Here is a 13,364-nt window from a genome sequence, read left to right on the forward strand (position 1 = left end):
CGCTTGTTAATTCTGACGTCATGCATCACTGCTTCCAAATGCTCTATCATATGCCACAAGAAAACAACAAAAATTACTAATACACACTTAAAATGGGATTTAATACCACCAAATATTTATAACCATATCTCCATAACAAAATCCCAGATGGCGAGACAGGGTTTCCTTTTTATAATAAATCATTAAGAATGGGGAAAGTTGAGAAAGTTTAAAAGTTCCATCACCGTGCCAATCTTTTTAAAAGTCTCTTACACTAAATATATTTAAAAATATATTAATGCTGTCAAACGATTAAAAGCATCCAAAATTAAAAACTGATTTAATAATTCATTCTCTTGGTTTTCTAAATCATATGCATTTGTTCCTCCATTTCAAGTGAACTGTGCACACAAAATAATAATTTGTTCCCTTGTTTAAAGCAAATCGTTCGCACAAAATATTATTTCAGTGCTTATTTTGAGGGTAAAACTGCAGATTCCATCATATTTAATACAGACTGATAACCCACAACAACATAAGTGCTTTTGCTTTGACACTGCAGACTCAGCGGCGTCACAATAGCGATGCAGAAAAACACTTCTGTACAGACGGTTTGCAAAAAAAAAAAAAAAAAAAACATTAACAGCTTACGCTTTGTACAACATTACCATCTACCTTGCCATTTCACTGGTGGCTGAGAGGTTGTCTGCCAAAATTATAGGGCTCCAGTGAACAGTGTTAACCACTTCAGTACATTCAACAGCAGCCAATAAAACAACAGGAGGGCCTACAAATCATTAACTCTCTCCATAAACACCTTTAATCACTCTTCACACCCGTGTTTCACCTTTACACCAATAAACGAAGGCGAAAAGCTCACAAATGAAAAACCGGAAACCCGCTGAACCCACCTGATCCACTTCCTGACTTCCATCCTAATTCCTGTCTAAACAATCCAAGCAGGTTAATACAGCAAGAGTGGCCACAGCTGAGCTGAATTCATGCTCACAAGAATAATTCGGTGTGCGATTGAAGGGGCTACGAGAGGGAGGGAGTCCATCAGGGAAGGAGGAGTAGGGTTGTCGGGTTTAAGCCCCCATGAAGCCCCTCTCATGAGAGGACAGTTGGCAAGAGTGCGCATGCTCTCTCGTTTGTTGTGTGCTCCGCTTAGCTTATTGTTTCAGAAAGGTTCGGTCAGGAAGGGCCTTTGTAACTTCTGTACTTTCAAAGCTGAACAGCGATGAGGCTCCCTACTGGGTATAATTAAGACGACACACAAAGAGGCCCATCAGCAATTAAAACCTCTATTAATTTCATGAGGCAAAACAGAAAGCATGCAAGGGACAGAGCGAGTGTTATGAGAGAAAGATTAAGGCACAATGAAGATATCAATAATCAACATCATATTTGTTGCCCCTTCGGTTCAGATAAGCACACATTCTGTCTTTTGTTTGACTCATAGTAGCACTTTCGAGGTTGGACTGCAAGCAATGCAACGATCAACAAATCCTACTGATAAACAGCCCCCAGTAGGCGTGAAGGAAATTAAGCGGGCCTAGCTCATTTGAAGTGGTTAAAAGCAGTGCTCTCCTGGGTAATGTGCTGTACGACAAGAATAATAAGCTGGCCAGAGGACATCAAGCGAGAACACAACCCACCATGGGCAGGAAGAAAATCCATTTCTCCAAAAATAAAACAAAAAAACAACACCACTACAATCAGAGGCTGATTGATAATGGATTCTGGTGATACAGCAAGACGGGGAAAAGCTGATTTTAAATTAACATGCCAATATTCTTTTTATCTTTGAACAAGATATTAAAATATGAAAATGTTTGTTTTTATTTTCACTAAGGTACAAAAGTTTCAGGTCTGTAAAATGTAAGATTTTTTAATGTTAATGACAAATATCTCTTACGCTCACCAGGGCATTTAATCTAATCAAACGTACAGTAAAACTCACTAAAACTATAAAATGATACAAAAGTAACTGAATACAAAACAGCAGTATTTGAAGCCTTTTCTTACAAATGTCTTTCCTGTAACTTCAAATCAATTTACTCTTTGTAAATTGTACTCTTTAAATAAAAATATCCTCAACTACCTCAACTAGGCTATGAGTGTTATATCAACAAGCAGCCACGTAATCAAAATTGTGGCTTTTATTAAAATCTACCATCTAAAAAAATGTTTATCTTCTTTCGAATGACAAGGTCCGAATCTAATAACACAAAAAAAACCACAAATCAATCATATTCAAGGCATGATGCAATTATTACGGATTTCAGCATCCCACCCAAACTTCTTTTTATTTGAAAAGAAAATTAATTAACACAGGAACACAAACTCCACAACTTCATTTCGTGATGTGCTCCACAGAGGTTTAAGTACACACTGCAGGTCTCAGTTTACTTTAAGAAGTGAATGAAATTAGAGATTCAGATGCTAGTTCAGTAACTGCTCTAAAGAAGATTTCAACTGATTTGTTACTACTCTGGTCTTCACTGGTTTTGCTGAATCAGCTGCTATGGACAGACACATACAATTTTTTGCAGCTAAATAAATGTCCACTCACCTGTAGCAGGTGTTCTCGGTGCAGGGGTTATGCGCTCGTACAACCACAAAGACATGCTGAAAGTGTGAGCGGATGTTCTTGGGGCTAAAGGGCTTTGCTCCAGGTTCTTGAAATACGATTGTGACGATGTCGTTTCCGATGTGTCTTTTCCTTAACAGCTATGAAATACAAACAACAAAGTCGTACAAATGCAATCAAAATTTGTAATGTACTGTATCAATTAAAAATTTATTTTTCAATCATTTTAAAATGATATTTATCCGTGTGGTGGCAAACTAAATCTGCGGCCATTACACCATCGAGTCACATGACCCTTCAGAAATAATTTTTTTAAACAGCTGTGCTGCTTGATATTGATAGACTTTTTTGGATAAATACAAACTTCACAATAGCGCTGTTGAAAAAAAAACTTGTAAAATTCTAAATGTTTTTCTTTGCTGTCACTTTAATTTCAATTTAAACAGCATTTAAATTAATCAATTTAATGAATCCTCACTAAATAAATTATTATTTCCATCCGCAAAACCCTTCTGTCCCCAAACATCTAAACAGTGGTCTACGTGATAGTTTAACACTGAAAGTATAAAGATCAATTATTATAATGGTGTTTGTCGTTGGACAGCTTACCTGCTGTTTGTTATTGGGTGTGTAGGGCAGCATTGTAGACACATGGAACATGATCTCATAGTCTTTAAAAGTGGTGTACAAAGAATGCGTTCCAGTAGAGTCCGCTGCAAGAAAAAGCTCATGTTAACCTTTTATACACGGCTTTTATATGACCACCTGCTTTCCTATTGTTAAACAAAGCAGGATCTCTGTTTTGTCTGAAGGGAATACAGTCTAAAGGCTTTGATCATACAGACTCATTTATTTAACACTCCTTGACATGTTAGGGCAACATATGGTTCCCCCTTTTTTCTATTGTTCACAAACAGGATACTGTCGCTCTGGACCATGGCGGTACAAACTCATCTTCTCTTCAGTGCCTCCTCCCTGATCTCTATACTCCACCTGACTCCATCTTAATCCGTCAAGCAGAGATCAAAGCTTTCTGACAACTCTGCCGCCCTTTTTGGGCACGCTAGCAGCGGGAGGGGGTGTAAGGGTAAAATGTCAAGTCTGATAAATGGAATTAAAAGCATGCTTGTGATCAGAGACAATATTTCTTATGGTCACAGGGGAGAGGGTGGAGCACGGCTGCCAGGCACGGCATGCACGACTGGGTCCCAAGTAAGGGCACAGGGTTCAGACTGAAACAAACCAGAGGATAGAACGGGAGATGATTGTTGGTGTTTAGATCCATTCCCATTTAAATCACAACCTCCAATTGTCAATACGCTGCTGACAGCGGAGGGACGCATTTAGAACGGGCTGCAGGCTCATTTGAGTGTGATCCTGTTAGAATTAATTAACTAGCCCTATAGACTACTAGACTGACATGACAGGAGGCCAGAGATTCGATACCTGTTTTGCCCCTTTAGGCTTCAGTGGCAATTAAATAAGCCGTTAAGATGATAAGACTCACTTTTAGTGTCCAGTTGGGCACGGTACTTGGAAAAACCTTTAAGGCGCACCCTTTCCCCCAGCAACTGCAGGAACTCTTCTAGGGCTGGACCTGCTGCCTCATTATTGTACATCTCTTCCTCGCTGCTCTGGCCGGCCTGACAATACATGATTCCCACCTTCAGCTGGAAACTAAGCTGCAGAACAGATTGTGAATAAAGACCATTAGCCCATGAAACACAGCAACAATATGAGTCAATATATAGTCTGCTATTTGGAGTGCCAAATAAAAAAGAAAAAAATAAATACATTACAAGGAAAAAAAAAACCCAACATTTTTTTTCTTTGCATTTACACTCAAGCTGTATTGTTATTAAATTATTTTTTTTATTTATAGAACAAAATATTTTGTTACAAAGGATTTCATGCAAAGGAGGACAATAAAATAAATTTAAACTAAGCGGGTTGCATATATACATATATACTCTTCTTGGAAATAGGCTCAATTCTCCTGAGTTTTACTGTTTTTAAATCTATTCAACCGTTCGCTGGGTCTGGCACTAGCATTTTTAGCATAGCTTAGCAAATCCAATTAGACCAGTTGCATCGCGTTCAAAAATGACCAAAAGTTTTAAAAATTTTCCCTATGCTAAAAATGCTATTGACATACCTGGAGATCAGCTGAACAAATAAAAAAAAAAAACAGTAAAACTAAACTTATTAACTCCTGTTGGGGAAGAAAAAAAAAAAAAAATTATTATAAATAATGTTTAAATTATAATTCCTTTACATTCCCCTTTGTGCGTGTGCGTCTATATTTACCTTTCCTACCTCCAAAACATGATATAATTTCATAATGTTCATGAAACATGCAGATGGTTGTTTTGAGCACAACAAATATCAGATGAAGTTTTTCACTTTTATCTTTAATATTTGGAATGCCCACTATTTGCAGCAATTACAGCAGCACATCTCTAGCATAGTATGAATAGATTTCCTGTAAACTTCAACAATTATTTTATCCAAAGCCTCCTGCAACTCAAGCCAAAGGCTTTCCTTTGAATGAACAATAGACCTGTCTAGTTTATTTTCCATAGTAAATTATATATATAAAAACACACACACAGTATGTCCACAATAAATTATTCAAATAATATAAAATCACCAATGTTCTGTGGGTATGCTTCTGCACTTGATAGTTATTACCAAAATTATAATAAAAAAATAAATAAAAAAAAATCTGCGTGTAATAAAAAAAAAAACATTTGTCAGTCTTAATGAAATGTAAGATCATAATACCCCCTGTTCATCCAGTTTCATCAGCTGTTCTGTGACCTTAGGTGTGTTAAGAGCAAGACGGAGGCAGTGGGCATTAAGCTCAGGTACAAGATACTCCAACACCTCCTTTAGAGGCAGGCCTCGAGCCAAGCCATGCTTGGAGGTGGAGGGCACAGCGTCCTCCAAAATTGACCCCCGTAAGGTTGTTAACTATAAACAGAAGGATAGAGATATGTCAGAGAGATGTCTTTGTATTATTGCTTTAAATATGCGTAAACATGCATAAACAATTATCTGTATAACATTTGAAAAATACAGGTCTGACTCGAAGGGTGCGTGCTAAACACGATTTTCTAAGAAAATTGGTACTCCAGAATCTAGCATATTATTGTCTTTTTGTACTTGCTCATTATGATTCAGAGATCTCAAACACCTGAAAAGGTGTCATAATGAGTGGGACAAAAGTTTTATACTCCGCTAAACCACATCTGCCCACCTGCCCATCTCAAAATAGCAGTAGCAAGATTGCCATGTTACCTTAGTCACAAAGCTATTAACGCCCATCAGAATGCATGTGAATCATAAGCAGTTTCTATAAATCGTGCCAAAGGCTGAGGTCACATTTAAGAGCCTTTTGTGTTATAATTAGAGAGATTCATCCATTTAAAGCTCCTGTCAAAATCGGTGTGATTGAGAAGCAATACGGTGACGAGCCAGTCAGAGCAGAGTGTGATCTGTGCCGAGCACTAGCAGAGAGAACTCGCCTCTAAGCATGTTATATAAGATAGCAAGTGGGCGTCAGACCTGGATCTCACTCACCGCTAGCTGCTTAGAATTAACTCTCTCTGTGCAGGCACGAGGATGCACGTTGCATTCAGACACTACAACAACTATATATGCCAATGGAATTGGGCGGTGTGAATGAGTGCTCACCCCACTGGTTCTGAAGATGATTCTGTAGTTGTATTGCTGCCCGTGCTCTTTGTGATCCTCCAGTTTTTCCCGACGAATACTGACAGCTACTGGTCCCAGCGTTTCATCAACACCCAAGTAGTTCCAGTGCTCTGAGGATTTGAATCATTATTTAATTAATGATTCATTAGCTTCATTAAAAACAGCAGCAATATAAACAAGTGCCATTAATTAAGCATAGAACAGATTATTATAAACAAGTTTTGCATGTAGAGTTTTGCATGTAAACAACACATCCGTAACTGCAACATTGCATTTCTGAAGATATTTTTTCTTCTTTGTTCTACTGCTGATTAAGTTAGATAAAAAAGTGGAATAAATTAATAATATATACATAAAAATATTTGTCAATTTAACAAGTGATTAAATAATTATTTTGTTGCTACATTTACTAACTTACATAAACATGCATTAACAAACATTACATCTGTGTTTTAAATCTGCAATTCAAAAATAGACTTATTTAAATCTTATATACAAAAATAATAATAATAATAATAATAATAATAATAATAATAATAATAATAATAATAATAATAATAATAATAATAATAATAATTAAGTCATTTATTACTCACACATGTCGTTCCAAACCTGGACATTTTTAAATCACTTAAACACAAATTAAGATCTTGTTATTATATCTAAGTGCTTTTTAACTCTGAAAAGCAATGCAACTATCACATTCAAGGCACAGAAGGGTAGAAAGAACGTTCTTAAAATAGTCAATGTGATAGCAGTTCTTCAACCTTAATTTTATGAAGTTAGGAAAATACTTTTTCATATGACACGAAAGAGAAGGAACTGTTGATTTACATTATTGTTTTGTGCAAAAAAAAAGTATTCTTGTAGCTTCATAAAAATACAGATGAACCACTGATGTCACTGATGTCTCTTTAACCTTATTATCTTTATAAGCCTTGAATGTGTCAGTTGTGTTGCTATCTACGCATGGTCAGAAAGCCCTGGTTTTTCATCAAAATATCTTTATTTGTGTTCTGAAGATGAACAATGGTTTAAGAGTTTGAAACAATGTTAGGGTGAGTAATTAATGACTAAATATTTTAGGCAACCTATTCCTTTAAATCAATTCATCATTGATTCCTTTTATATGGAGTGGCACTCCTAGACCTCCATACACAATCATAATTTGCATAAATCTCAATTTTAAAAAATATTACCATTACATCAAGTGTACAATTACTGCAAAATGTTATCACTCACCTCTCAAATAGAAGTACTTCCTATAATAATAAGCACCCAAGTCCACATGTTCTACTATGTTGCTCTTTCCACGATCATGATGAAGAGTCTTGCCATCCTTGGGGGCTTCAAGAACAGCCACTCCTGCATTGCTAAAATGTGTGTTGGGAGCTCTTTCAGGGGACCCTTCTTCATCTCTGGAAGAGCTAGAGGCACCACTGCCGATACTGCCCTGTTTGGAAGGGCTGATGTTCCTCTCTCCTTCACCACCAATTTCGTTTCGGAAACATGGGCAGCTGAGGACCAAATCATTGCTCTTGTCATCACCTGAGTCTAGAGAAGGCCCGTCCTTGATGTTGAGCTCTTCCTGGCTGCCACAAGGGGAGCCGTAAGCCCCGCTTTGGGTGGAGGACAGCGAGGACGTGGTGGAGGCCGAGGCCGCGGCTGCAGCAGAGGCACCGGTGGTGGTATTCTTCCGCTTCACAGCGCTTTGCCGACTCTGCACAGCTTCGTTAAGGTCAAACAGAATACTCTGGATATCAAAGTGAGCAAAACCTTTCTGGCAGACCCATGGTTTAGGAGGAGGACCTATATCATCAGATTTTCCGTCCTCCGCATCGGAACCAGCACGTGACGAATCACCTTCGGCTTTGACGCTACGTAGCTTGCGGAATATGGACTCTCCACCCGTCTCTGACTTTGAACGCCTCTTCATGTGTTTTTCTCTTTCTTTCAGGCGACTGGCTGGACTGCCACGAGGAGGACCAAGAGGCCCATCAGGCAAGTCGAGGGCAGTTTGTTTATGAGCTACTGTCAGCAATTCGCTTAACTTTTCAGGGGCAGGGCTGCGCTGGTCTGGAGCATCGGTCTGATAGCCTTTGAGCATGTCGAAGAAGCTTTCACCAGATACACCATGTTTGTCGATGGACGAGGTACTGCCGTACTCTCGATGCATGGGCGTCCATCCTGAGAAAGACCAGCCCTCGCTTCCATCTCCGTCTAGTTCACTTATGGTGATGTCGCTGTTGCTGCGCTGCCGTATACGCCGCATACCCTTCCGTGGGGACCCGAGATACCCATCAGGTGAGAGGAAGCGATTGTCTTTGCCTTTGCTTTGCATCTTGTTCTTCAGAGTGTTGTGAATGTTCCGCAGCATGGAGGAGTCCTGAGGGCTTATCAGGTGACCGAGCTTGCTTGACAAGTTGCTCTGGGCACTTCCTGTTGTGGTGGAAGGGGAATCCGTCTCTACTGTGATGTGCCACACCCCACCTCCATTTCCACCCCCTCCTCCACTTCCTCCACTGCCGCCATCTTTCCTGGGGGGCCAGTCAGCGACCCGCGCTCGGACGCCCATTTTGGGAACCCCGGGCGTGCCAGTCAAGTGTGTGCTTTCACTGCGAGGGGGTGGCGCGCCTCCATTAGGCAAGCGCAGACGGCGAGTATAAAACTCATCTGTGGCGGGAACAGAGCCGCCCACAGAGCGTTCGGTCTGTGAACGCTTTAGACTGGTCATGGTATGGCTAAGTGGCGGAGCTCAGCACTGGAGCATGCCCGCAGTGTAGTTGAAATAACAAAGCTTGGGGAACATGGGCAGCCACTCAGCTAGAGAGGCCAGAGAATGAAGGACAGATAATTGCACGATGAATGTCAACTTTAAAGTGAACCTGAATCAGGCATGTGTGCTGACCATTAGGTGATCTGACCTTCCTCCTCTCATCCCTTTATGTAGATCTGAAAGAGAAAAATAAGAACAGTGTAAGAATACGATAATCATAGCTAATATCTTGATGGATAAAATGGAGAAATAAATCGAGAAGTAAATAGAAGGGCCGTAGAGGGAGCCATTATCTAGATAAGACAATTTTCCATGAAATTCAATCAACTCAAGAAAGGAAAGTTGTCAAATAATATTTATTTATTATTATCGAGCTCTAGTAATAGTTCAGAGTGGCAGGCCTTTAACTGCAACATTGTTCATATGCTTGGCTGTGCCAAAGGACAGATCACATCACATAAATAAAAGAATGCCACCGTCGCTGTGGAGATGCAAAACACTACACAACTATAGAAACAAACCAAATCGACTGACTAGATATAAGCATGATGGTTTTAAGTATGACGCAATGGTGCAATAAGCAGAAATGATTAGAAATAATTCAACAACTTCAAGTCAAGCATGTTATTTTCCTCAAAGTACAATCATGGTAACATCAGATTAAAGTACTGCAAAGAATTGCAGTAATATTGATCAAATGACCTCCTGTTGATTGATATTGGATATTTAAAATGTAGGCATTTAAAATTAAATTAAATAAAAATGTTTTCTAAAATTACAATCAACTGCAAGCTCGTATTCATTTTCCGACACTTATCTGATAACCAGTTGTACTCAGATGTCTATCACATCTCATCAAGAAAAGATCAGTCACTACTTCCGTTTATGCCCGATTTCCAAAAGTACACAGCAAAAAAACCCCATCCCATTGCTATTATAAAAAAATATATATAACTATTACTTATTTTAAAATAAATGCTCACATATTCCATACTTATTACAATGCATGATTTGTAATTCTAATAATTACCTGCCATTACCTGAAGATAATTGGCAGAGGAGGAAAAATATATTAACCTGGAAATCCTTTGATGCACTTACATACTGTGCTTTAGCACTGTAAGATTACCAGTGACTAAACCTAAAATGAGATCTGGGTTCATGGTTACACAGGTGAAATATAAATACAGCAGGTGGCTCTAGCATGCGTATAAGGCCTCATCGCTTAAATTATAATGCACTACAGATGAACATTGTTCCCATATGACAGGAGAAGCTCTGAAATGTCAGTTTCATTGGTTTCCTGGCAACCATCTGCCGAGTGTTGTGGTGCAGAGCGGCGCTGCTGCTGGGTTAACCTTAATGAGAGAGCTGAAGCCCAATGACTACACACACCTACATAATCTGCACACGCACCACAAGAGAACAGCCCTAGGAGAAGAGCAATGCTTCACGACAACGTAGACATTGCGTAAAATATTCAGAGTATGACTGTACGGAGACTAAAAATATATATATATATATATATATATATATATATATATATATATATATATATATATATATATAAAAAAAAACATAAGAGTAAAATAAATGACCTAATATCGGTGTTTGAAAGCATGTAGCACAAGAGCAAGAGTAAGCATTACTACTTCAGCAAAAGAAATCTATTCCCAAATACGGCGGTTGGATTAAACAATAGACATCCAGCTGAATCACTTGACATTTTGAGTTTATGAATCACATTTTTAGTGCTAGACTCCATGTATGCGCTGATGAAATTATGACATAATCTTCCTGCCGGTGAGTCCTGACCTCCCGATGGCTGAAAGGGGTGTGTGGAGTAGCGGGTGTGGCGGCACACTAACCCCAACACACAATCGCTGTAGATGAGGTCATGGGTATTTCCATTCTTTGAGAGAGTTCTTTTCCTCTCCCGTCTGCTTGCATTCAGAAATCGTGCTGTAATACATTTCGGAGGTTGCAGCACAGGTGCTTCTGCAAGGCAGAGAGGAACTCTGTGGTTTAGTCATATACAGCTGCCAAATTATAGCCCAAAGTATGACAGATGGGGGCAGCGCGGGCTGACAGATCCCATGTAAGCAGCTAATGAGACAGATACCTGTGACGAGCTTCGTGAAGGAGACCGTGAGCAGGGCAGAGATGACTAACACAGCAATGAGAACTTTAACTCAGAACAAATCTCTGACAAAATGTGACCTTATAACACAGCGTTACTTTTAGATATAACATCATAATTTTCCACTGCACAATAACATTCAAATATTCTGGGGTTGGCAAGATTTTTTAAATGGCTTTAAAATAAGTCGTCCATTCATTTAAAAAAAACAAACAAACAGGGTAACACGGTAATATTGTGAAACATTGTAATATATAATTAAGCTGTGAACATTTATTCAAATAAATAAATGATTGTTATAATTAATTTTCCAGCAGCCATTACTAGAGTCTTCCGTGTCATGTGATCCTTCAGAAATTAATTAGAAATCATGCTAATTTGGAGCATTTTTTTGTATTTTCTGATGAATATAACATTCAGGATTATGTGATAATGTAGTATGTACATTTATGTGGTCTTAAGAATTTACTGTCATTTTTTTTTTTTTATTTTAAATGTAGCATTGCTTAATATAAGTATTGCAATAATAATAAAAAGAGAGTACATTTCATATAAAGTTTCAGCTAAACTATATACATATATATACAGCTATATATAGCTCCTACTCTTAGTAACCATTTAATGTTGTTTATGTCACATTTCCAGCTCACTAAGTCATTATCTACCTGTAACCTGAAGCACCCTTAAGGGAATCCTATCAATCCAAGCCTAAACATCCCAGCTTTAACTACTACACTAATTGGTTTGCACTTGACAAATTGAATCAGATGTGTCTGCTTAAGCTGGAAACAGAAGAAAAACATTATGTTGGGGTGAAAACAGCTGCTCAAATTAGACCTGCATTAACCAAGCGTATGATTGGACTGAATAAATGAATGAATGAAAGATTCTGGTTTAGTCTACACTAAAATACACAAACTTTTATGCAAAAAAAAGAAAAAAACTGACATTAAAAATGAACAGTGTGGAAACAAAATTCACCTTCTCTTTGACCCCTGGAATTAAGCTGCCTGTTTTTTTCCCCGCTTTTCCCTCGTTTCACTGTTAAAATGAGCAACAGCATCCACAAAGACACAGGCTGTGAGACTCAACTCCAATATAGTTTTAACGCCCACCTACTTTAATAACATACTTTGTAAAGCATGCAATACCATGACAGATTCAGAAAGCAGTCAATGCTGAAAATAGGGACAAACAAATGGCCAGATCGTCTGACTTTCTCTTCATTACCTTACTGTCTCTGAGCAGATCAAGTTTCTTATAAACATGTTGGCATCGCCAAGTTAAGAAATTTATATTTTAATAAATCATGTTTTTGGGGGGTTAGGTAGGAGGCTGAGTGCTCGTGTTTTCACAGTACATCATTATTTTCCTCCCAAAAGATTGAGGAACTGGTTCCTCTTTAGATGACCCCTTCAAAATATCGCATTAAATATGCAAGATTTATTCATAAAGCAAAAGAGCAACTCCCAAAAATGTTTCGTTAAAAAAAAAAAAAAAAAAAAAAAAAAAAAAAAAAAAAAAAGGCAGGATTTCCAACCACAAGGAAGGGATAAAGAACGTCTGGAGGCTTGGAGGAAATGTGGTACTGGGCTGAACTCACTTGAAATCTTTCTGCAAAACCAAGGAAGAAAAACAATAGTGTTGAACACAAGAACAATTCATATAATTGCAGCCTTTCAGACAAAAGAACAACCGCTTTTAGGCAAACAACGTCCTCCACACAAGCTCAACAAAACTGTTCAGAAGTAGATATTTCCAGAAAGACTTTTTGAACCTTTGAAAAGAGCACATTCCTTATTCATTCATTCAAAACCACCACAACTGTAGTGCTCTATAAATTCTGTGATGCTGAAAACATGAATGACATCAAAGAATGCGGTCATAAAAATTTAATTTACTGTATAAAGCAGAATGTCACAAGATATGGCAAAAAAAACCTAGATGAATAAATCACAATATTAAATGTAAAGTCTGCCTGTTCTGTATGTCTCTGTGTGAATTAGGATTTTGTGCATTCTATTACCATCTTTTTGTTAATATTTTTTATTATTATTTGATCAAATCTAAAAAAAGTAAACCAGACATAGAGGTAAATAAATTACCTAAAACACATAAATCTGAAATAAATACATAAATCTTTAAAAAAAATAATAATA

At 38.0% G+C, this 13,364-nt stretch overlaps 1 protein-coding gene across 7 annotated transcripts in view; it reads right to left on the reverse strand.

Annotated features, from left to right (window-relative positions):
- sipa1l1 (signal-induced proliferation-associated 1 like 1) overlaps positions 1-13,364 on the reverse strand; it is a 63,392-nt gene that overhangs the window by 18,625 nt on the left and 31,403 nt on the right. For 6 of the 7 annotated variants that reach the window (XM_043219435.1, XM_043219433.1, XM_043219432.1 and 3 more), the window contains exons 2-7: positions 7,532-9,241; positions 6,269-6,399; positions 5,357-5,545; positions 4,080-4,254; positions 3,182-3,285; positions 2,555-2,712 (exon numbers count right to left, since the gene is read on the reverse strand). In XM_043219435.1, coding sequence (XP_043075370.1) covers positions 2,555-2,712; positions 3,182-3,285; positions 4,080-4,254; positions 5,357-5,545; positions 6,269-6,399; positions 7,532-9,023 — 2,249 coding nt within the window. In that variant the 5' untranslated portion in view covers positions 9,024-9,241. Of the gene's footprint in view, positions 1-2,554; positions 2,713-3,181; positions 3,286-4,079; positions 4,255-5,356; positions 5,546-6,268; positions 6,400-7,531; positions 9,242-12,186; positions 12,192-13,364 lie in introns of all 7 variants that reach the window. The other variant, XM_043219430.1, reaches the window with a different exon arrangement.

Source organism: Puntigrus tetrazona, chromosome 20 (genome assembly GCF_018831695.1).
Source record: "Puntigrus tetrazona isolate hp1 chromosome 20, ASM1883169v1, whole genome shotgun sequence".
NCBI classification, from domain to species: Eukaryota; Metazoa; Chordata; class Actinopteri; order Cypriniformes; family Cyprinidae; genus Puntigrus; species Puntigrus tetrazona.